The sequence below is a fragment of the Camelus bactrianus genome, chromosome 23 (assembly GCF_048773025.1).
Source record: "Camelus bactrianus isolate YW-2024 breed Bactrian camel chromosome 23, ASM4877302v1, whole genome shotgun sequence".
In the NCBI taxonomy this organism is placed as follows: Eukaryota; Metazoa; Chordata; class Mammalia; order Artiodactyla; family Camelidae; genus Camelus; species Camelus bactrianus.
This window is the reverse complement of record NC_133561.1, coordinates 29285296-29310262: the sequence shown is the minus strand read 5'-3', so window position 1 is coordinate 29310262 and position 24967 is coordinate 29285296. Positions and strand designations below refer to the sequence as shown.

The window sequence follows — 24967 nt, the reverse complement described above, 5'->3', positions numbered from 1 at the left end:
CATCATGCACACTGTGGAGAAGCACGCTGAGGCACTGGAGAGCTCGTTAAGTAAGGCCAGGGACGGGAGAATTAAGGGCTGGGATATGGTGTCATTTTTATCTTTTCCTATTGGTTCATGTGCTTTGAACTATTAGCAGCAGGGGGAATCTACAGAGACATTCTACAAATTATGAAAGGTAGTTCACAGATAGGATTCTGTAGCAGGCCTCATTTTTTTAAAAAAGAAATTAAACATAGAATTTTATTGGATTGTAAAAGTTGATATATATTCATTGTAGACATATTTGGAACTCACGCATAACCCAAAGATTAAAAAGATCACCATCCATAATTCTACCACTCGTGATAGTTAACGTTTTTCTGTGAATCCTTCTAGCCTTTTTACCCAGATGTCAGCTGGGCTCAGTTACCATTATAGTTATAATTTAGGAAGTCATTTGATTCTTTTTATTTGTTATTTAAATTCGTAGTAAAATAATTCAGAGTTTAAAAAATTAATTATAGAAAAGGCAAAACTATGGTGATAATGAAAACCTCAGTGGTGCCCAGGGGTTAGGTGGGAGGTGGGATTAACAGGCAGAGCACTGAGGAATTTTAGGAAAATGAAAATATTCTTCCTGATCCCATAATATTGCATACATGTCATTATGTATTTGTCAAAACCCATAAAATTTGTAACACCAAGAGTGGAACCTCGTATAAACCGTAACTTTGAGTGATTATGACAAAGGCATAGGTTGTTTCAGGGAAATAAAAAGCAATCAACAGTGGAATTAGTATAGTGCATGGATAAGTATTTTTAATTGTTGTGCACCTTTGCATCAGTACCTGACACTGGGGTCATAGTGGCCAATGTCCCTGTTTCAGGTTGTATTATTAGCTGTTCATATGGATCTAGTACTCCCGGTAGTATGCACTGTCTGTCTGCGGGAGGTGGCAAACCGAGTAATATAGTAGGGTTTTTTTTGTTTGTTTTGTTTTTGTTTTTGTTTTGAGCAGAGAAAGTTTTATTGCTGGGCCAAGCAAGGAGTATGTGTGGCTTGTGCACAAAAGAGCCACACTCCTCGTTTTTAATAATTAATTTCCAGGAATCTTTGACCTTACGAAGTCTACCACCCAGAAATGATCAGCAGATTTCAAAGGGGCAACAGGATCCAATAATAATCTGGTCATTCCAGGGTGGCAGAGACTTGCATGAGCCTCTTTCTGGCCATTACAACTGCAGTGGCAAGAACAATGCCAGGTCTCTTTCCAGGTGTTCTCTGCTTTGCTCACCCAGATCAGAAGCTCTTCTTCCTCAAGACCCACTAAGGAGGATAAGAGGGGTGGCAGAGGGCTGTCTGAGGGATGCGGTGTGAGTCTAGAGCACAGGGAAGAGTCCAGCTCAGTGTTCAGGGACTTCTGAGGTGACACTATGACGGGATACTGTAATACTTAAGAATAATTTGGCTTCTGAGTGTCTTCCAGCTATTGAATTCAGGTCCCCAGTGAACTGAGACTTTTAGCTTGTTCTGAACCTAAGAACCAAATGGTATTTAGGCTGAAGTGAAAAAGTTGAGCATCTATGAATGAAAAGATAAAGGGAGAGACGGGCATCACTCACCCATTTACTACCCTTTTCTACTTAGGTTCCAATTAAAAGGCAGCTCTGCTAGGCACCGTGTCTTGGCTGGAGTGAAAAGCCTTTGGAAAAGCAATGTGTCTGTGTGTGAAGGTGAGTAGAAAGAGTAACTCTGCAGCCTGGATGTCTTCCCTTATTTTTTTTCCTAGTGTGTTTCACATGTCATTTAACTGAATTATTGGTAAATGGTCCTTTGTTGGAAGAATTTTTTAAAGGTCTAGCAGGTCTTATACATCATGTATTCACGTTACTTAATCTATAAGTAATTAGTTTAATGGTGGTGTTGAATTTTGTGGGGAAGATGTGGGGCGAAAGTAGATGACATACAGTTACACCAAAATGTATTTATTTATTTACTTTTTTATTTCACCATTTAGGAGTAATCTCTCTTAAAGTTTTATTCCCTCATATTTCTGAACTATTTATTCAGCATGTTATTTACTCCATAGTATTTACTGAGGAAGGTTTCCCATGTGCCAGGACGTTCCACGTAGGGAGAGGGCTCAATAGAGAAGTCTTGTCTCTGCTCTCATGGAGTTCATTTTGTACTTAGGTAGGCAGACAATAAACAAGAAAATAAATCAGTAAACAAATTAAAAATAGAATATATAAAATAGCATGTTAAAAAGTGATGTGTTACAGAGAACAAAAACATTTCTATGATAAATTATTATGGTACAGTGAGGTGAGTCAATATTTGAAATGATGAGGTGAGGTGCCATAAATTTCCAAACTACCCATTTAAATAAAGTACACCAAAGATTCAGAAATTGATAAATAGAGAAAAATATTTTATATACCAAGACATCACTCATGTATCCTACTCTATTTACTAAGGCAAGGCAAGATATTTAAAAAAATATTTAAAAATATTTTACTTTGGATTTCATTAAATTAATTTGTTGGAAATCTATTTCAACATCTTATGGAATTAAGATGGAACTTTAAGAACACTAATACATATAAAATTCATATATACAACAAACTCAGCCTTCCCAAGACACAAAAAGTTGAAAATAAATATAGGTAAACTTTGGAAAAACATAAACACATAGCTAAAATCCAGGTAGGAGAATTTAATCATTGTTTGACATACTAAGGTCCTCATTTTTTTATATACACATTGACAAGCTTGGGTATCTTCCTAAATTATTATCAGATTACAAGCATCAGATTAGTTTTAGGGAAAGAACTGCTAGAAAGAGATACACCAAAAGCAGCAAGATGTGACAGCTGATAGCTTGGAAGAATTAAAAAACAAAAGAAGAAGAAAAAAAGGCGTTCCCTGTAACTTTTAATCTGGCTACGAAGTGTCCTACGGGAATCAATGTGTTCTGGTGACACTATTGTATGTTTGGTATTGGTCCTGATGTTAATGATCTTGAGTCATCAAGAAACATTTATATCAGCTGAAAATGATAGTTCACGTTTAATAAACTTCACAAAGATTTCCCTGGAACTTCAGATCTTTGAGGGCCAAAACCCTGTCTATCCTGTACCTCACTGTCAACCCAAGACTCTTATGATGCCTGACATAAAAATAGGCAATCAAACTGTTGCTGAAAAACGAACCTAATTGCATTCCAAACTGATTAAAAACTTACCTAGCTGGAGGGTAGTTTTTACTTTTGCAATAAACTGTAATTTAAGTCTCACCCAAGTGAGTTCCCTCCCTGAAAAAGCCTTGCATATTTAAATTCCATCTACTTATGTTCTTATAGAAAAAAAAAACACTATTCATAACACAGTTACAGGGCACAATTACTGTATAACCATTTTGACTGAAACTCTAAGGGAACCTAAATTTCTTGTGTTCTTTTCAGAAATTTTTTGTCCAAACCCCCAACTATTCTTATCAGGAACCACACAGGAGCTTCTCTGGAGACCTTCCCTATGAAAAAAAGTACAACAGGCCGTCTGTATCTACAGATGCCACATCCAAGGATTCAACCAACTGAGGATTCAACCAACTAGGGATCAAAAAATTAAAAAATAAAAAAACCTCCAGAAAGCTCCAAAAGGCACAACATGAATTTACCCCAGGCTGGCAACTATTTACACAGCATTTACATTATATTAGGTATGATAAGTAATCTGGAGATAACTTAAAAGTATATAGGAAGATATGCTAGGTTACATGCAAACGCTATATAAGCCATTTTATATAAGGGACTTGAGTATCCATGGATTTTGGTATCCACGGGGATTCAGGAACCAATTCCATGTGGATACCGAGGGCAACTGTATCTTACCAATGTGACCCCCACCCAGATAGAGAGATGACCTTCAGCCTCACTGGGGAGAGCGCCCAGTGTGTGCTGCACAAGTGCCTGTCAAGGGAACGGGTTTTGGAGCAGCCCTGCAAATGCAAACATTCTGGTCCTGCTGGTCAGTGTACCCCACTCCCTAGAAGGATCAGCACATCTTGGTGAAACCTGCATATTTCTACAGTGACAGTCACTTTTGCTTGTGAACGTGACCTTGTTATGAATGTCAGAGGCAAAACTACCTGGTTCCAAATGTACCACACTATCCTGAGATTGGCGATATTGTGATGACCCTTCCTTCTGGAGTGAGGAGTGTGGGATGGTGAGGAGAGGAGGGGGCAGAGAGTGGGGAGAATCAGTGAAGCCCAGCTTTTATACAGCATATTTTCAAAGCACTGAAAACAAATGCCACAGAAAATGCCCTGCTTGTGCCGTCTCTTTTCCTGGTTGTCTTTATACTAGATGGATGGGTGTGCAGAGCAAAAAGCCCAAGTTGATGTCAGTAATTTACTTCAGAATTGATAACATTATTGAGTGTAGGAGATGGCAGCGTAGGAAGACCCAAAGCCTATCTCCTTTCACGGGCACATCAAAATTACAACTATTTACAGAGAAACTATTGATGAGAATGACCAGAACCTACCAAAAAAGACCTTCCATAACTAAAGATATAAAGAAGGAATCACAACAAGATGGGTAGGTGGGGCAGAGTCGTGATAAATTCAAGACCCACACCCCTGGGTGGTGACCCCCACAGATGCCAGAATAACTACAATTGCAGGGGTTGTCTAAGGAGTGAGGGGTCTGAGCCCACACTGGGCTCTCCAGCCTGCAGGTCCTGCACCAGGAAAACTAGCACCCAGAATGTTTGGCTTTGAAGGCCAGTGAAGTTTACTTTTGGTCGAGCCAGAGGGCTGTGGGAAACAGACTCCTCTTAAAGGGCACACATAAAATCTCACACCCAAGGACCCAGGGCAGAAGCAGTTGTTTGAAAGGAACTTGGGTCAGACCCACCTGCTGATCTTGGCGACTCTCCTGGAGAGGCAGGAAGCAACTGGATTCACCCTGGGGACACAGACACTGGCAGTGGCCATTTTGAGGAGCTCATTCTGACACATGGACACTGGTGCTGGCAAGTACCATGCTGGACTCCCTTCCTCTAGCTTACTGGCCTCAGGACCCAACCCTGCATCCACCCACTGGCCTGCGGGCACTACTGCTGGGAGGCCTGAGGCCAAGCAACTAGCTGGGTGTGGACACAGCCCCACCCCCCAGTAGGCTGCCTGAAGATCCCCTAAACCCACATGGCCCTTGCATGCAGCCAGAGACCCGAGGACTCAGCGACACCCACCAGTGTGTGGACACCAGCCCCAGGACAGCTGCAGCCCCACTGTCTACCATGGCATGACCCAGTCTACCCACCAATAAGCTGGCACCATCCCTGGAAACCTCTGGGCCCCAGTCCTACCCACTATAATTGGCAAAAACCCTTTGAAAAACATTTATGCAATGTATGCAGAGAATAATACAAATACTCATGCCAACCAGTGCTCCTAGGAATCCAGCCGAATGAGACAATGCAAAATACAAAAATACTGCATGCATTTTGACCTAGGGTTTCATTACAAATAAAACTTGAAACAGGTTAACTCTACAGTAGAAATCTTGGGGTACACTAGGTTACACCCACTAGAATAATTTATATTAGTTTGCTTCTGTCATAATATTTATTTCTATTGTATAACTATGTAAACCTTAGATGCATGGAAAAAAGTACTGGAAGGCAAAAAAGTACCCAGCATTTATGAGTAGTAGGATTATGGATAACATTTGTCTTTTGTTCTGTTTTATAGTCTTTTGTAATTATGTTATTTTTATGACAAAAATATTACAGTTTAAAGAAAAAACAGACTTATCTGAATACACAAAATGAGATTGTATAAATAAAACCAGTGACTTTTTATATTAGAAAAAAATTAAGATTGCATACAGAAAAAAATCAGGATGAACTGTCACGGCGTGAGAGCTCCTGTTTGATCATGTTGTGTGCCAGACTAATGTTTTTGTGGCTTTTTTCTTCCTTTTGGGAACACGTGATGGTCTCACAGTTAGTAAGTTTTATGAAGGGTTTGCGAAGGAACCCTAGCATCCTTAACAGTAAGCCTCCACTTATAATAAATGAAATGTAAAAAGAGAGATTAAAACATCTTACACTGTAATTTCAATTAGAAAGAAAATAATAGTGAATTCAGGCCATAGTACAACGTTTCTGTACTTTGTTTGAACCATTACAAAAAAGAATCATTCTTCCTGTTTTAATGTGGCTGGAGGAATAGAGTTCCCCTTTCGTTTATAACATAATAGTCTTCAGGATGGTGGTTGTGACCATCTACAGAAATTGAAAGCCACAAAGACCAGTTTTCGAATCTACCTGTGTGAGGGGAATAGCGTCCACCATGTGCCTCACACAATAGACATGTGCAGGACCATGGAGGGCTGAGCCCAGGGCTCCAGGGCTTGTTCTGGGCAAAGGTTTCAAACTGCTGTCTCCCTGCTTATTTATAACCCTGTGGTAATAAGACTACTGCGCTAGATAGATTAAATCAGGAGCAGAGGGGAAATTGAAAGATAAGCCTGTGTGGGGGTGTTTTTAACAGCAGAATTTATAGTTATATTAAAAAACCTCATTGGCATCCTCTAATGGGACTAGATATTAAGAGGAGAGAGGTTGTATTTTTCATGCATTCAGTGACCTTGTTTTACCACCTAGGCATGTTGTTTGCTGTGGTCTTCTTTATCTTACCCCTCACTGTTCCCTGTTGGATAATTCTAAAGCCCCCTAAAAGGGTTAACTACAACCTTATTCTCCTAGAAAATGTTAAAAACTGTACTTGCCTCTTCTTGGAAGCCAAAGAGCAGTGAAAGAAAGCCTCCAAAAACAAAAAACAAAAAACAAAAAAACCCCGAACTGATGGAGTCATTTTTATAAAGAAGAGCTTTGACATACATTATGGATAGAAAAGTATTTACAGTAAAATAAATATATAGGACATTTAGAACTTTGTTTTTAAAGAAGTTTAGAATTTTAAGGACTCAAGTTTTACAAAAGAAAAAGGAGGAGGAAGGGATTTTTCCGAAGGTATTAATGAGAACACTGGTATCCCAGAGTTTTGCCGGGACACTTCAGACACTGCCCTCTATAAACAGACCCCTTAGAGGGCACTAAAGTACATAGTGTGTCCCACTGGTACACATACCACAGGCAGCCACCGTGGAAGAACTGAGACTTTGCTTTGGGTGTTTAAAAAATAATAAATCTTTTATAAACATCATTTACTAAATCAACATTTTGACTGGGAAGAGAACACACACAGCTTCTATATCAGTTGATTTAATAATAACAAAACCAGTGAAGTCAGCGTTAATGAGATCAATGCTAAAAAGCTTGTGGGGCAAACTCTATACTCATGAGAAACAGTTTTTAACTTCAGATGAACAGTTTTCTAGAGCAAACATTCCCAACAAATACAGTCTCCTAGAGAGGCTTTATGGAAATCGAAGTTTTGAATTTTCACAGAGGATGCCAACATAAACTCCAAAAAAAAAAAAAGGCAGAATATCACAGCAGAACTTCTCACAAACAATCTAGTCAGGAACTCAATTTCAAGGTAAAATAATGAGTAGAGAGTTAAAATTAAATTAAATCTTTATCCTTCCTAATTAATGTCCTCTGTATTGTGGCTTGACATATAAATACACTATGCCCTCTTCCATTCCAAAAAAAAAGTATTTTGATGCTTTACTTTGGCCAAAGTCCTCATGTCAATAATCTGTTCCCCTTAATGTTCCTCATTGATGTATGTTATTTTTTTTTTTAATTTTAGGCTTTTTGAAAAATTAAGACTGAATTAAATTAGTTGAGACTTTTCATTTTCTATTTCTGTGCTAGTCTGCAGTTAATATGATCCAGGGCAAATGATTCTCTCTTCCTCTGAGAGACAGTCAAATGATCCTCCCACTCCTCCCCTTCAGCTACTTCATTCCTCATCCTTACAGACTAGACCTTGCTCGTCAACTGGATGATCAAATTCCCAAGTCTAACTATTGATTTGTTTCACCCACGTGATGCTCACATTAGTCATCCTCAAGCATAAATAGGATTCAATAACCATTTTATAAAAAATTTCTTTAGAAATTTTTATCTTGCCTAATCTGAACAATCTCATCATACACCATTTCTTCATGTGTTATATCTCTTAAAACCTGCCTCTTGATTTTTCCACATTCTATAAAAGTATAATGTCCATGGCAGGAACATTTTCTCTAACTAACAGCAACCAGGGGTGTGGCTGGAAAAAGGAAAAGATCACGGTCCTCTTTCATTTTAAAGGTCAGGGAGCAAATGTTCCAAACAGGTAAGCAACTTATAATGAAACCTCTTATGTAGGTATAATTCATAAAGATTTCAAAACATTAAAAAAAATTTTATTTTTGGCTTGATTCACTTCTTGAGATAACAAAATGCCATTTATTTGCATGTTAGAAATAATGCGTCACTAAAATTAGAGGGAAGTACTAAGTTTAAATTACCAGAATGCAGAGTCCCTCCTTTTAGAAACAATGGGGCCGAGGACTCCTTCAGTCACATTGTCCACGGGAGTGAAGCTGATAGTCAGCTAAGTAAGTGTGGTTACATACGGCGGGCTGATTATTTTTATCTGCAGCTCGAGATTTCCTCACAGAAGAGAAAGACCCAAAGGTCCTTACGGTAAAGAAGAAAAAGCCATGTGAGAGACTTACTGGTCATTTAGCCAGAAGAGCAGTTTATCTCAGAGCCAAAAAGACTGATAAGAGATGGCATTGTGTGGAACAAAGTGGCCTGCTCTGTGGGAGACGCAGGACCAAGCCAAGCCTGGAAGGGCGAGGCTGAGTCAACCTCTGATCCGGGAGACAATTCAGAAACTACTGAAGCTGCGCGTTGTGGTAACTCTCTTAAGTGGTGTTCAGCACACCTTTCATTTAGTAAATATTTACGGAGCACCTCTCTGGACCAGGGGCAGTTCTAAGGCTTGCTATGTGTCCATCAGTGAAGATGGACAGAAATCCCTGCCTTGATGGAGTTTGCTTTCTAGTGAAGGAAGAGACTAGAAATAAGATAATTAATAAATTATATCACAGGGGATAAAGGCTGTGAAAAAATAGAGCAGAGTAAGAGCGATCAGGCATGCGGATGTGGGGGAGATACCATCTTTAACACGGTGGTGAGAGTAGGCCTCGTTGAGGAGTGTTTTTAAAGTGAGATCTTTTCTGTGTGTGTATCTTTCTATTTTCGTCTCATTTTAATTTCCTAGTAAGTCTTCAAACTGCTTATGCTTTTTCAAAAAAAAAAAAAAAAGAGGAGATTCTTTTTTATGCCCTGGTTAGAGAGGGAAGTTGGAATGGGGTGGGTGGCCTGACAGTGAGACTAGCAGGGGAAGGACCAGCTAGAAATACTAGTGAAAGCGCTGAGGTGACGGTCAGTATCCAGCAGAAAGCAGCGTTGTGATCAGTTAGTGATACCTTCCAGGGCTTTTGCTGCATCGGGAGAAAGAAGGATTTTGTTGGGTAAAACTGCTGCTCGTCTCCTTCAGGGAATGCTGCCCCAACTCTCTACCAAGTTAGATGGTGCGTCTTCACCTTGTCCTAAACTCACCCCAGGTTTCACAGTTTTAACCTCCTAACACTGAACTTGGTGAGCAGATCTGTCTTAGACTCTTATCACATAACTGATGATTTCATATGCCTCCTCAATCCTCAGCTTTCCCAGGTGCAGGATGTCTAGTTACCACATGCCTTTCCTCCCTTCCCCCGCATTGTGTGGGCTTTCCCCACGCTCATTAAATCCTCTCTCATCTTGTCCTCTGAGTCTCCGCTACCTTCCTCATCACCTCCCTCCTCCAGGACAATGAGCCCACTGTGAGCAGGGACCACCTACAGGCACACAAAATAATTTGCATTGAATGATTTTTGATCCCCACTTGTACAGTAGTCAAGATTAATAATAAGAAGAGCAAGAGTCAACATGTTTGTTTGCAAAATGCTTTACCATTTACTGTCTTCTTTGCTCCCCAAAGCAACTCTGTGCAGTAGAGAGGCCCAACAGTTTTGTTTTCCCAAAGCCGAGAAGAATTTGAGGTATAGAGAAATTCAGTGACTTGCTTAAACACGTGAGTACGATGTCATTAAGAGTTAGGGCTTTAGTCCCAATTATCTAACTCAAAATTTTGAAACCACCTGCATATTCCATTGATAATTGTAGTTGCCCATTTCGGAACCTGATTCTGTATCACTGAAATTCAGGATCCAGAACTGTATTGTACAAAGCTGAAACATTTCCTTTTTCTCTTTCAATATTCCTTTTTTCTCTATTTAATTGGATTTGTTTTAGCTCCTCTGGTATATTGAGCCAGTATCCTAGAGAACAGTACGCAATCTCTCCTCTTACACTCTGTTCTGAGTTATTAGCCTATAACAAAATGACAATATTTCTGTAACGGTATCTGTCCATATTAAGGTTTTACGAAAACTTTCTGGTTCATTCACAAGACTTGTAAGTTTTTTCTCCAATCTAACCTCCCCAGCTTGACAACTCACGAGTGAAAAAAATATTATCTGCACATTTGATATTTTACTGTGTATTTACTGCATCAGTAATTGGTGATGAATGTTAAACAAGAAAGTCGTGATCACTGAGGAATAATACTGACTCCTCCCTTCAGAGCCCATTAATCCTTGCCTACTGTTTCTGCTTCTAATCCGTTCCCATTTCTGTACAGAAAGCCTCTTTGTCCACAGTCAGACAAAGCCTTAAATCTTCATTGGAATTATGCATGGAGTTCAAAGCTATTAAGGCCACTCTGTTTCCTGCATTACCCTCTGTTCACATTAACCGCCATCAACCAACAGCACAACCGTTTCCTGACCATATACTCACTAAGGTTGCATCCTCTCACAGCCCGTGGACCACTCATCATCCAAGACCACTTTCAGGCCATTAGTCATGGAACCACTTAGTCTCTTCTCCTTGGAGGCCCGTATCGCGTGGCCGTACACCCCTCTACTCCTCCTCATGCATGAGTCTCAGTGTTGCCCTTCCTCGTGCTGTGAAACTTCTGCTCTGACTCACAGTCTCCTCTTTGTCTCAAGTGAGGCCATCAGCTAACTTCCATAAGAAGGTAAAGACTACCTGAGGAATGAGGAAGCACTGGTAAGTGTGGAGTGAGTGAACAATCTGTGTTCCAATCTTAAATCCCTAACGCCAGCCTGTACTTGAAACCTGAAGGAACTGGTATGGTGTAACTCATCATCTCATTCACGGAAAAGAAAGTGCTCATTAAATAACCCGCAAAGAGGCAGAGGCGCACTCCAGGTAAAGACCCTGGGCTTTGTAATTAGTAAGACCTGTGTTCACACTCATTTACTAGCTACGGGACCCTCAGCAAAATACTTATCCTACCGAAACTTTATTTTCCTTCCATGTAAAGTAGGGAAAATAGTAGTTTCTACCTCACTTAATACAGCACCTCATGATGAATGTCAGAAAATGTTAATTATTGTTATTTATACATGATTATTATTACTGACATTTAAAAGTGATTAAATACTTCTACTTATTGTCAGTTTTCATATACTCTCCTGAGAACTACTGCTGCTCTCCTAATTGTGAGCATTCACTGAACAGAAAACAGAACTCACACCGTCACTGCAGGGGAAGAAGGAAGCCTTGTGTAAGACTGCAGTGCAAAGCCGCTCACATTGTGAAGCCTAAATGTCTCAATGTTGTGGTAAATGATATCTACTAATCAAAATTACCAATAGGATACAGAAGTCATGAAGTAAAAATTGCATTGCTTTCTAGAATATTTTTCTCATGTTATTCCAATAGTTCAAATGGAAAACAGCAGTATTTCTGTATTAAACACAAATACATATGTGAAGAACCAGAAGCCAAACGAAGCAAGATATTTTAAGATAAATAAGACAGAGAATATTGTGCTTTCAGGGATACTTTAAGTTGTGCCTCCAAGGCTCCTGAGTGATGCATTCCTTTTCCTTTGCTATCGGGGTACGAGGATGGAAAAGTTGTGCAAAACTGATTCATAGCCATTCGTGCTGCCACCAAATATAAATAGACAAAACAATGGCAGAATGTGAAGTCAAATGGTTGTCTTTACAAGAGTTCATTTAAAAAATATTCTACAAAGTGCTTAAAATATCATTTGATGTGGCCTCATTCCTGCCAGGTTTCCTGCCTAAAACATGGTTCCACCTTTCTCCCGGTCTAGGTTGCATTCACCCAGCTGAGAATTCACTCACCCAAGAAGCTTCAGTCCAAAGTGATGTCTTTCTTTGGAACCCACAGCAGCTTCCTTTCTATGCCATTAAAAAAAATTAAATTGTTTTCTTGAAAACTAACATGAGCTCATTATTGAAAACATATGAAATACAGAAAGATATAAAGAATATTAAAATTGCCTATAAAAGCCTCACCAGTAGTTAGTATTTTACATTTGCAAGATTATACTTTGAAATTCTATTGACCATATAACATTGAATTCTGATTTTTTTTTCACCAAATGACAACCATTTCTCCCATCATTTCCCCCAAGTTTTATCTAAACACATTCCATTGTATTTGACATCTCATGTCTTGTTTTTTACCTATTAACTCTATTACATTCATTCGCTTGCTCATTCATTCATTCTTCAAACACTGAGTAGTCACTTGTAAGGTACCAAACTTTGTGCTTATGTGTTTTCTTTCCCATACTAAATTCACTTATGAGTAAAGGCCACTTTTTAAATTCTCCCCAAATTTCTGACTATAGACTTAATCAAATGAGAAGTATACAGTAAGTATTTGAGAATGAACTTATCAGAATTTCATTTATCTTCAACTTTTTGGAAACCATATTTTACATCAAGGTGCATCTCAAATTGTGCACATTGACTACCTTCCCCCTTTTAATAAAAAAAGTAGTAAGTCTTTAAGAAATTGTCTCAAATTTTCCTTTTAAAATTGGAAGTTTGACCACACTGTGCCACAGGAGCAAAGTTAATCATTTGTGGCAACATATGGTAGAAACAAGGAGTCAGTTAGAGTCTGTACTGAGCTTAAAAGGTGTTTACCCAGGGCAGGTGCAGGGGCAGAGAGGGCAATACAGGTAAAGAAGCAGACTCTGAAGACACAGCCCCATGTTGAAGGACATGAGAGTGTTCAAAGGTGATGCAGGTAATACGTGATGCTGGGAAGTCTTGTGAGGTAGGAGAACAATGATGAGGGATGTGGGGATGTCAGGCGAGCAGACGGGCCTCATCAGGGTTTGTCCATTGGTGGAAGGACAGTGTTCCTATCCTTAAAAATAAAGGAGCGGCCTCAGTGTGGCCAAGGGAGCCACACTGATATCCTGGATTATACAGTAGCTTCTTTCAATCTTGACTGTGAGTAGGGAAGGAGGATATGGTATTTGAAGCTGACTCACCTCCAAACTACCAAGATCCTGTTTACTTTCTTCTGATAAAACCATCATTAAGAAAAGGAGGCTCAAGGAAATAATTTCTGTGTTATGAGAGACCTGTACGTGTTCTGAAATGAGGCTCTTTTTATTTAGTTGCTCAGCTCTGAGAACACTCTTCCTTTGATGAAGAAGCAACGTGGAAAGGTCAAGTCATTCATTATTCTCACTCTTATCTACTCAGTATCTCAATTTACGCCATACTTTCTTGTGTGCAACATAGCAACCACAACAGAGGGCAATAAACACTTCTTTGGAACTTGTAATTTATGTGAAATGCTGGCATTGTGATTATCAACAAATAAATTCCGGGGAATTCAGTAATCAACCATGCTGTCATCTAAATAAAAATATCCTGTTAGTTCAGTGTCCTTCCTTGACAAAGTTACTGTAATCCTGGAGAACACCTCAATTAAAATCTTGTCTGGAAAAGGGCCAATTCATTTCAACAGAATAAGAGCTGAGACTCATAAAATCTGTCAAGTGACTTCACAGAGATTCAAACTCGTGCACTTGAAGATGCTGAAGCTCCCCCAGTATCTAGCGAAGCTCCTTTCTCTTGGTTGGATTGCTGTTATTCTTACATTCTCTTCTCTTGTGCTGAAAGCACACATTATCTAGTCGGGAAAAATACACTTAGGATATATAAATAGTCTCGATTACTTAAAGAAGGAAGATGTCACACAGTATTTCTGTTTCCAAGTTTGTCATTTTTCTTTCTTATTTTCAAATGTTTATGATATGGAACGGGCTCATTGAGGAGAATTTGGAAAATGTAGGAGGAAGATACGAAAAACTAATCAGTCACATATAATTATACTGCCTCGTGATAACTACTGTTAATATTTTAATTCTTTTTCTGCTAATCTTTCTTCATATATATTTCTATATACACACAGATAGCTTTCTTTTAAAAACACCTTCTTCTTCTTTTATAGAACAGAACCCACTCCTTAGAGACAGACTGGAATAAAATGTACGCTATATCAGTTTTTACTTTCTTCAGGAAAAAAATTAATTTCTGTTTATTAAAAAGGCATCAAATGACGACAGAAAGAGGGGTCAAGGAAAATGCCTAGAAGAAAATTAAGGAAATTAATATTTCCTAATCTCTATTTCCAAAAAATTTTATATTATGATCTATACAAAAAACACACTAAAATTTAAATAAAAGAATAATTTTTATCATAGAAGTAGCTAGCTTATTTTTATATGGATTCAGAATACACTAAATGAACTAAGAAAGCACGGCTTTTAAGAATTTGTCAAATTAATAAACATATATTGATAGTTTCTAAATGAGTGGCCCTGGAGTCTCAATGGGTCCACATCTTTGTAGATCAAAAATGTATTTGGTATGATATTACGTGCCTTGCTAATGATCTCTAGAAAAATAACAGGACATTTCTGGATGTTGCACAACAGATTCACAGATGACTGTGTAATTCTGGATCTTAATAGTTGTTTTTAGATTGTATTCTGCCATATTTACCCTGATAAATATAAAGAGTAAGCTGGACATCGATTTGAATTTCAATTTAAAACCATGCAACAAAGAGGAAGAAAACAAACAAAAGCAACTGACAAACTGGGACAAATAATTGCAACTTCTATCACAAACAAGGGTAGTTGGCTTCGTTAGAATTTAAAATTCAAAGACTAACCCTCCCCTAATCTTCCAAAGTATTGGCCAAAGGACATGCACCCAAGTCACCAAAAAAAGAAAGGCAAGTAGCCCAAGAATATATGAAAAAATGCTCAATCGTTTTGCTTAGCTGAAACTTCAGTAACTCTCCGTTATTTCTTAGGTTTTTGAAGAAATAACTTTTAAAAAACCTAAAAATTAAATTCTTGGAAATAGGCCTTTCTTAGAATTAAAATTCTCCATCACAAGAAAAAATGTTGTTTTTCTCCCCCATAATGGAATGGGTCAGTGAGCAATAAGATTAACAAATATTTGATGGTTGTGACTTTTTAATTGCAAGAAATCGGTGAGTTTTTCCCCATTATATCAGTTACTTATGGGAAATACTGTTTCTGCTAATGCTGGGTAAAGTACTATATTGCCTAACTTGTATCATGGAGCAATTCTCACTTCTGGCCTTACATTTTTCATCTGAAAAGCAAGAGCTGGACCAGCTGATCTCCAAAGCTATTCCTAGTGCTAACATTCTAATTTTATTTTGTTTTGTTTGCCTTTTTGTACACTTAAGTGTGAGATGTAAGTTAGTTTAAGTCTATGGCATTTAAATGCACTTTTCTGTCTCCACCATTATAAAGAAAAAGGAATAAAAGATTTCATCTTGTGGCATAGGCTTTGTAATATATTTACTTTTTAAAGCCTTCAAAAGCCAAGAGAAAACAAAATGAATACCATTTCCTTCTAAGAAATGCCCTCCCTTCTGTATTTGGCTGGGTTCAGAATCCCTGTGGTGGGTGTGGCATAGCACAGTAATGCCTTTGAGATAACAGCTAAGTAAGAAGGTCAACTGTCTGGCAGGTGCCTTCGAGATGCAAGTAAAGGTGGCAGAGCTCCCAGGACCAACATCAAACAGATGGCTCAACTATCCTCTGTTTAGCCATTCTCTTTCAGGTTTTCACAAATACCTAACCTGTAAACCACCATGACAGGGAAAGCCCCTTCCTGCTGCTACCCCTGCCTCTGAAAAGCAAAATGTAAATATACCAATTTAGGCAGCAAAATATCATCTAACACTGTTTTATTTAACGAAGTTGGCTTCTGTTTAATGACATCCCCAGACACCTACCTCCACCCTACCACCATTCCTAAAGCTACAGGAGAGCGACCACATAGCTCCAAACCTGGTCTACAAACAAGCATATTCTCCATTGTCTCCTCATTGTCTCTTGGCAGTTGACAAGATCTTTAGGGGAGTTGGAGGAACCACTAGTGTTTAAGCCCCTACTTCACTCAAAGCCTTAACTCTTGAGTTCTATTCCTCTCAGGACTTTAGGAAGTTTACAGTCATTACTCTCCCTTTGAACTCAGTCACTAAAATGACCTCGAGGCTAATAGGTAGACAGTAGCTCCCCCTCACAGGTCAGCTTGCCGTGCCTGATTTAGAAAAGATTTCTGTGCAGACAGTTGTAGCTCATTTCTTTCAGAGACAAATCCTACTTTGTTCCTAGTATCTAAAATTATTAAAATCAAAATCTCTCAGAACCTCCCCAGCATTTGTAAGTCCACGCTGGGGAAGGATTGGCAGAGACATGTTAAATGCACTTGATGGCAACACCCATTTATTTCATTCAGTATTTAAAGGGTATTTACTATGCACTTAGTAGAGGTCTAGAACTGTCTCAGCACTGGAGCTACAGCAAGAAAACTCTGTTCTTGCCTCATGGAGCTTGTTCAGAAACATAGGGAACAAGGCTCAGAACCTTTCAAATGGAGCCTCAAAATAAGTTAAAGAAATCCATATGACAGCCTTCAATTATATTAAGAATGGTTGATGAACCCCAGGTATAGAAATTTTACTGACTGAAACAAAGTGCCAGTAAAACTCCAATTCTTAAATCTAATCTTGCACCTGTAACTAGGAAACCAAACACTAGCCATTTTTTTCCCTTTTAAATTTTCTCATGAAAGAAAAAAAAAAAAACACTTTCAAGATTAGAAATAGATGGGAAAATTTTTTTCAACTTTATTCAGATATAACTGACATATAACAGTATGTACAGATAGTTAACAGAGAACAATAAATTCTTCTGTTTTTGTAAATAAGTGTCAACATGAAGCCATAGAACAGTTGTTATGTCACACTTTTAAATCTATAAGAATTAACAGAAATGATACTTCCCCCTCATTGAGTTTCCTATTCACTATTCCCTTAATTATATCTCCCTTAATTGTCATTGTGGAGTCTCTAGATTTTATAATCCAAGATAGTAAGGTGTTTGTTTTATCCATCGCCTCCACACTTAGTGTCTTGGATGCTTGGTCAAGAATCTAAGCATTGTGTTGGACTGAAAGGAGGAGGGAATTCCAAAGTTTGTTGAACCCAGAAAATCTTTAGTACATCTCAGATATAAAATTGTTTAAATATATATAAAGTTCTATAATTGCGGAAGACACATTAAAAGGTTTACTCAGAAAGCTTCCATTTTCTTACCATCCTCTCATACCTTAACCCTTTGTGATACAGGTTCTATTCTCATCCTATGAATAAAATAGCAGTTGACATACAGGTTGGATTTTTAAAAAAAAATTTTCTTTACCTGATTCCAAAGGTAGCAAAGGATCAGAACAGAAAACTGAAAAAGCACACAAAAAATGAAATACTCATAAGCTTTTCAACTATTACTTAATTTTGATTTACTTCTAACTAATCTTTTTTTAAGTGTATCAAAATACTACTTTTGTTTTAATAAAAGTAATGGCAAAAGGAACATACTGATTTGGAGTTTGCTTTTTCTACTTACAAATACACTGTAGTTTCTCACATTAATAAATTTTTTCACTGCTTGCTGCACAGAATTTTACTCCATAAAGCTGCCTGTAAAAAATTCCTTATACTTCTGCGAGACATTTAAGAGTTTATATTTTCTCCAAAATTTTACATCTTTGCTCATAGTTCTAATGATTTCTTTGGGATAAACTCTAAATGTAACTAGTAGTTTGAATGTTATGTATATTTAAAACTTCTAACACACGAAAAAGTTACGTTAAAAATTAAAATTTTGAGGGTGCTGGTCCCCCCCAATATGTTCACATATTGGTTGACATTTTTTATTCTTTGCCAACTAATAGGAAGAAAATGTTAACTCCTTTGATTTGCTGTTTAATACCTGTCATGTTACTTTTCTTACCTTGTAGTAGTCATTACAGGTTTACTCACAACTATGCAAATAAATCTTACTGATTCTTAATTTTCCAGCATTGTTTGAGAGATGTTTCAACAGAAAAGTTCTCACTCTTACCCACTCCTACCCACCCCAACCCTAATGACATTCATTTTTTCTAGAAACATGGCACTTAACGCACCCCTGTCCTTACCTTTTTCATGCATGTACATTTCTTCTTCAATAAAGCATTTAGTTGTTTCAAGACAAGGCCATAGAGCTGGGACCCAATATACCAATGGCCAAGCGTTGTTTAATAGTTCACCTTCCCAGGGGTGCTCTCCTGGGAGTACAGGGGTGACTAGTTGACATTAGCAGCTGGGAGAGCAACGGCCAAAACTCTCGTGATTCTGAAATCCGTCAGGCCATGAGAGGCTTCAGGAGCAGCCGCTCACCACGGAAATCTCAACTATTGTCCCGAATTACGCCTGACTTAATGCCAAACACTGAGCAAGGGCCCAGGTGTGCGGACAGGCTGCAGCGCTCCAGGACCAAAGTGGAGTCCTGAGGGGTGTCTGCCTCATGGTGACCCGCTGCCTGGGCGCTAGGATTCTATTTTTAAGTCGATACCCTTTATTAAGTCAGTGTTCCGGAAAAGGGACTATGATAACAGCGCCAGCCCTTGTTTCCTTCCCACCCTTCCGGCGTGGGGTGGTAACAGCCTTGCTTACTCAGCGGCCATGAAACAGCAGTTACTCGGCAGCGGCCGCGGCGCTTCCGGGTAGGTCTGCAGAGGGAGGAGCCAGAGGCCGCCAGGCCGCGAGGGAGGGGGCGCGGCGCGGACCGCACTCCCCGAGTGCCCGCCTCCCGCCCGGGCCCCGCCCCTCCCCGCCCCCGCGTCCTCGCCGCGCAGCCCGCCCATTGGCCTTGCCAGTCCCCGTTCGGACAGTTATTTACGACTTGGGCGTGTCCGCGTGAACGCACTTGACGCTTTGCGTTTATCTTTGGGAACTAGACTCCAGAAGGGTCTCTGCTGGGCAGGTCTCGGGTTTCCTGCTGATCACCCCGAAAATGACGGCGTCTTGCGGGCCGCGCAAGGCGCGTCCCTGCAGCCCCGCGAGTTCCTTTTCTTCCAGGTGCTTCGTTGGGATTCTTTTGAACGCCCCAATGTTCCTGATACCCATATTCTCCGGTAGGAGCCTGGAGAGCGTGTGCGCCCTGGGGGCGAACTGGAGCGGTCGGAGGACGTGGAGGGATGACGGGGGAGGCAGGTCGACCGAAGGCGAGGGCGGGGGGAGCTTTGCTTGGTGGCTGGGGCGGGCGCGCGGGTCTTGGTTCGTCCGGGGGTCGGGGTAGGAGGCGTAGCCAGAGTGTCCGCGGGTCGTGCTTTGAGGGGATGTGGTGGCGGGAGGGTACCACATAGTACCCGAGGGGAAGGCTTGCTTGGTGGTGGCCGCGCCTGGGGTTTAACCGGGTCCAAGCTGGGTCCCTAGCAAAAGCTTGCTGGGTGTTTACGGAACCCGCGCTGGTGGTGACGCCTTGCTCTTGAGTGCCCAGGTGCCTGGGGATGTTGCTAGGCTGGTGCTGAGCCCGTGGGAGTGTTTGCCCTGCGCTCCCTGGGCCGGGTAATGCTTTGTGCCCCGCTCGGTAGGCTGGGGAAGCCGGGGCCAGTTGTACGCGGGTGTGACCTTAGGGGAAGTGACCAGCCCTGCCTTGCCGAGTGTGGGGCAAGGAAGCAACTACTTCCTTAATATTGGAATGGGAAGCACGTTTTGTGCAGGTAGCACTCCAGCATTCCGGCAGGCTCTGGAATCCTAGATTTTATAGGGTTTGGGAAGGGCGAAGGTGCTTTTTGTAACTAAATTTAACGGGTTACCTTATACCCAAGATCATTATCGACATTGATTTGCAGGCTTTGGGTTTTTTTTTTCCCAAGAGTTTTCATCTTCCTGTTTTCATTCAATAGGCAGTATTCAGTTTTGTAGCCAAATGGCTTTTTGACATTGCTTTCCTTCTTTCATACGTTTGGGTCGTGTTTGAGGGGATATCCAGAACAACCTAAAAAACACTGGTAGCCAAGTATAATGAATATCATAAGAAATGAACAACATATGCTGTTCATCTGGTTATCCCTTACAGCTCATAAACTAAACCTCCAAGTTTGTTTTGTGTTTCATGGAGTGGAATAAGTACTTTAAAATATATATGTATATATATTCTAGAAAACGAATATTTGTATGTGTATGCGTGACTGGGACATTGTGCTGTACATCAGAAATTGACATAACTGACTATACTTCGATTAAAAATATATATATTCTAAAGAAAGCATGCTTATTGTATAAGACTTACAAAAGGACAACCATTTTCAATACTTTATATGCAGATGTCTTTCCATGCCCAAGTTAGTTTTAGGATCCTAAATTACATATACAGTTTGTATTCTGCATTTTTCCTTAGCAGCATTCAGTCCACAAATATTTGCTTTCTATATGCCAGGTCCTGAGCTGGTCATGAGGATGCATTGGTGAGCAATAACACACCATTCCTGTTTTCATGAGCCTTCGTTCACTATTTGTCTGTCTGTGCACACACACGAATACATGCAGGGGCTGTGTTTTGCTCTCTGTGAGATCCCCAGTGCCAGGCAACATTAGGAAATCAAATATTTGCTAAAATGTATTGGGTGTGGCAGACAAGTAGGCAAAACATAATACTAATGAATATGTTATAACCCAAGAGAGGCCTGGAGGAAGGGAGCAAGGTTCTCTTGACAACATTTAAAAAATGCCTGGTGCAAGAGAAGACTTTTCTGCTCATCAAACAGTCCAAACTCCACCAGTTTGGTGCTTCTGCACTTGCTGTTCCCGTGGCCTTGAAACATTCTCCTCCTGCCTCTTGGGTTATTGACTCCTTCTTATTCTTACTTGGTTGTGATGCCCCTCCTCAGAGGGACCTTCTCTGACCCACTATTTCCAGTAGAAATACACACTCTAGCTCAAATCCTCCCTAACGGGTAGTCAGCCTCCCAAACTATGTTTTCTGTTCCCTCCTCACTAGACTGCAGGGATCTTAGCTGTCTTGTCACACTGTTGGTTCCACATGCCCATCTTCTTTTGCGCATTATCAACACTCTTGTGTCACTGTCAAGTACCAGAAAATTAAAGGTAACATTTGGCTGAGGCTTAGAGCCCAGGAGAAACTTCTCCTTCCAGGAGGAAGGTTCTCTAAAGACCCATGCTTAGGATGGCCTTTCTGTGGTGCCTACAAATCTAAGGCCGGGGCAGCTGAGGGTCAGAAAGAATCTATCTTCCCCTGATTGTAGACTCCTCAAGGCTCACAATTGTCCAGTCTTGCTTGTTACTTATCATTTTAAACATTTATTTCTAGGTAGGAGTGGTGTGGGTGATGGAACAGTGGTAGTAACAAGAAATCAAAGGAAGTTTTTAAAAAATAACAATGTTTAGAAGAGGCTTAAAGGTAGGGAGTTGCAGGGGATGATGAAAACTATTTAAAATGGAGGGAAATGGATGAAATGAATAAGATGCATCATGGAAGGTAATAGAACTAAGAAATGAAGAGGAGGAAAAACAAGGTTAAGTTTAAGGCTGAAAGATAAATCTGTTTAGGTAGGAAACTTGGATGAAGTACCAAAGAGAACTCACTACGCAGGGCAGGGAAAGTATTGGATAAAATAAACACTTCACTGAAGCAGCTCACGACGAGGTTTTGTAAGCAGACAGTGTTGTACCCGGGAGCCCTGCCACTTCAGAGGTAGCTGCCAAATGGTAGGAGAACACAAAACGGACCCTTTGTCGAATTTCAGGACGAGTCTCATTCCTCCAGAATGGGTCTACTTCGGGGGACAAAACCCACATTCTCCTTTTATGGGTGATCTCATCTGCCCATTTTTGGTGTTTTCTTTCTTCCTGGTGAAAGAAGCCAAGATCAACAAGTGCTCCCACAGTAGGTGCTTGGCTTCCTTACTCTGCGTATTACAGTACAAGGAGAGCACTGCTTATTGGCCAGCTGCTGGGTTACCATAATACTGGCAGACAGGAAACAAAAGAGGTGGTCAAATCTTCCTCCAGTGCATAAAACTTTAAGATGATTACTTTCAATATTAGATTCATTATATTCTGTTCTTTACCATTGTTTTCTGTTTGACAGCAGTGGTACCTGAAAACCAAAGTCTTGTGAATAGCTACGATGTGGGACATACTGTGCTAGGTGCCGTGGCCACATGGATGAGTGGAGTCCACTATATTATGTATTAAACACAAAATCACGTGATAGTGAGCTGAGAGAGCCATGCGGAGGAGAGTCCAAGAGAAGGGGCTGGTCACTGCCTCCCCACAGGAAGCAGAGGGTACTTCCTAGAAGAGATGTTGAGTGGATTAAGTCAACGAAGATGAGAGCTGAGCAGGAGTTGCTCCTGAGCAGGAGGAAGGGTGCTCAGAGCAGAGGGAGCAGTGTGAGCAAAGGCTGAGAGATGTGGCAGGGCTCATGGACTGCCTAGCTACCCAGTGTGGCAACAGTAGACAAAGGAGGCCGGAGGAAGGCCAAGGAGTAGATCACAGAGTGAATAAGTGTGGAAAACAGGATAGTTAGGAAAGAACAAAGAGAGACTATCATAAAATTCAGACTATGATGTTATTCTCTGTTCTTGTTGGGCACCTTGAGACCTTTTGTTTGATTTAGCACAATGTAAATCTAAAGTAAGTTTGCTTTAACTTCCCCAGGCTCAGTAGAAGTCCATTTGTTGAGGATTAAATTGCAGACACGGTGTGTTGTTGTAACCATGGGAGGGTTCCAGATGACAGCCAGTGATGGAAAGTAGTGTTGCTAGTGGAACGAGGTTGCCTGGCTTGACCGTGCGTCTGCTGCCTACTGGGAATATATTCTTGGGCAAATTACTTCACCTTGCCATGGCTCAGACTGCTCATTTTAAAGAGGTTGAAATCGTACCTAACCCATAGAATGACTACGAAGAGTAAATTAGTTTAAAAGCACCTAAAATACAGTTGGTCCAGATAGTACTTAAATGTGCTATTTACAAAATGATCAATATCACCTCTGTTCTTAGAAACAATTTCTGGGATCTTTCATTACCATACTTCAGGAAAAAAATATAACCCACAGTATTTGGAGTTCGATTTGTTAAAATACAGTTTCTAATCATAGCAATAATGAAGAATGTGTTCATAATAAAATAATAAAGCATAAATGTTTTCACCTGAAAGAAATTAAAACTCTGATAAAGGGAAATGTCTGTAACGAAACCAATGAAAAACGTTTGACAAAAGGCACAAACCAGCAGTGGAAAAAGTGATGATTTGAAAATACCCCTGGAACAGCTTGGCTGAACGGTAACGAATTTGCTCCAAGAGTGTGCAAAACTGATAACAGTGCTGCTTCAGCTCTGGTGCTAGGCGCTAGAAATGCAGTGACAGATGAGACATGGTCCTAAGAAGGTTACAGCCTCGTAGGGAGTATAAACAAACAATTGCAGTATGAAAAGTTTCATCAAAGAAGCAAATCGGGGCATCATGGGGACACTTAACCCGGTTTTTTTGAATGAGAGGTGGCAGGAGCCTCAAGGAAGAAATGGCATCTCAGAGGAAACTGAAGGATGAGTGGGTGGGAGGAACGACAGTCTGTGGTCAAAGCTGAGGTGACATGGTGCATGGAGGTCGAGCGTGCTGCAGTAAATTATTTAGTGGGCACTGCGAGTGGGTTGAATTGGGCTTAGAGCAGTGTGCTGGAGTGAGCTGGTGTTAAAGCTGTCCGAGCTGTGGCATGGAGCCTTAGACTTCCCATGAGGACAACAGGGAGCCACTGAAAGGATCTGACTTGGAAGAGCCTTGGCCACTGCAGCATGTCAGTATTACTCGGGTAGCACTGTGACAGTGACCTGAATGACAGGTGGCAGGACTCATTAGGGAGGCCTTTTCAGGAGCTCCTGAAGCAATCCAGAAAATAAATGTGAGTGGCTTGAAATACAGTAAGGGTAGAAATAGAGATGGAACAGGTATTTTAAGTTGTGGAAACCATGTTCTTATGTGCTGGGCGTAAGAGTCAAAAGAGACCACACTGAGGCTTCATTGTGTATTTGAGAGAGCGTAATACATTCCAAGTGCAGCCGTGCTGGGGAGGCAACTGAATACATATACGAGGCATCCCAGCTAGAGATGTGGGATGGAGAGAGGGACTTGGGAGGCAGCTCCCTCCTTTCAGTAGTAGTGACGTCATGAGAGTATATATTCTCACCCGGGGGGACTTTGCAGAACGAAATCAGCAGCATTCCTTGAACAACCTACGAGGGACATCACATTATCCAATCAGGCAGAGAAGGGAGAGTAGCCAGAGGACAGGATGAAAACCAGGTGGTGGTTTGCTACCTGGAAACCAAGGAGAGAGAGCTTCTTAGGTAGGAGGGAGTAGAGAGAGAATGATCAATAGCTCCAGACGGTATAGACAGGGTAACTAAAATTACTGGGGGAGAACATGTCAGAGTGAATTTACCAAGAAGGATTACTTAATTACTACTACTGAATTACATTGACCGTGATTTAAGTGATTTTTATAGGCCTAGAAATGGGTGGGATATGAGAAATAAAATCGACAGGTATAGATGTTAGGGTGTCCATTTTGAGGAAGGAAAGAAAGTTTAAAAATAGGCTTTGTAGACAGTGAGAGAAGGGGCAGGATGGTCAGGTT

General features: G+C 40.4%; 1 protein-coding gene and 1 long non-coding RNA gene across 8 annotated transcripts in view; one reads left to right on the top strand and one right to left on the bottom strand.

Moving 5' to 3' along the window:
- Positions 1-1988: 1988 nt before the first annotated feature.
- Positions 1989-19023, bottom strand: LOC141574773 (uncharacterized). Of its 3 annotated transcripts, none has more exons than XR_012501873.1 (4): positions 18462-19023; positions 17684-17719; positions 12246-12302; positions 1989-11115 (listed from the first exon to the last, which is right to left on the bottom strand). It is a non-coding gene; the product is annotated as an uncharacterized LOC141574773 (long non-coding RNA). The 3 variants fall into 3 exon arrangements; XR_012501874.1 differs by having other exon boundaries at positions 1989-11111; XR_012501872.1 differs by having other exon boundaries at positions 1989-12302.
- Positions 19024-19189: 166 nt separating this feature from the next.
- Positions 19190-24967, top strand: part of LOC105078621 (membrane cofactor protein) — a 40292-nt gene continuing 34514 nt past the window's right edge. For 3 of the 5 annotated variants that reach the window (XM_045504501.2, XM_045504502.2, XM_045504504.2), the window contains exon 1: positions 19191-19439. In XM_045504501.2, the coding sequence (XP_045360457.1) occupies positions 19319-19439 (121 nt within the window). In that variant the 5' untranslated portion in view covers positions 19191-19318. Of the gene's footprint in view, positions 19440-24967 lie in introns of all 5 variants that reach the window. The other 2 variants (XM_010967196.3, XM_045504499.2) reach the window with 2 other exon arrangements.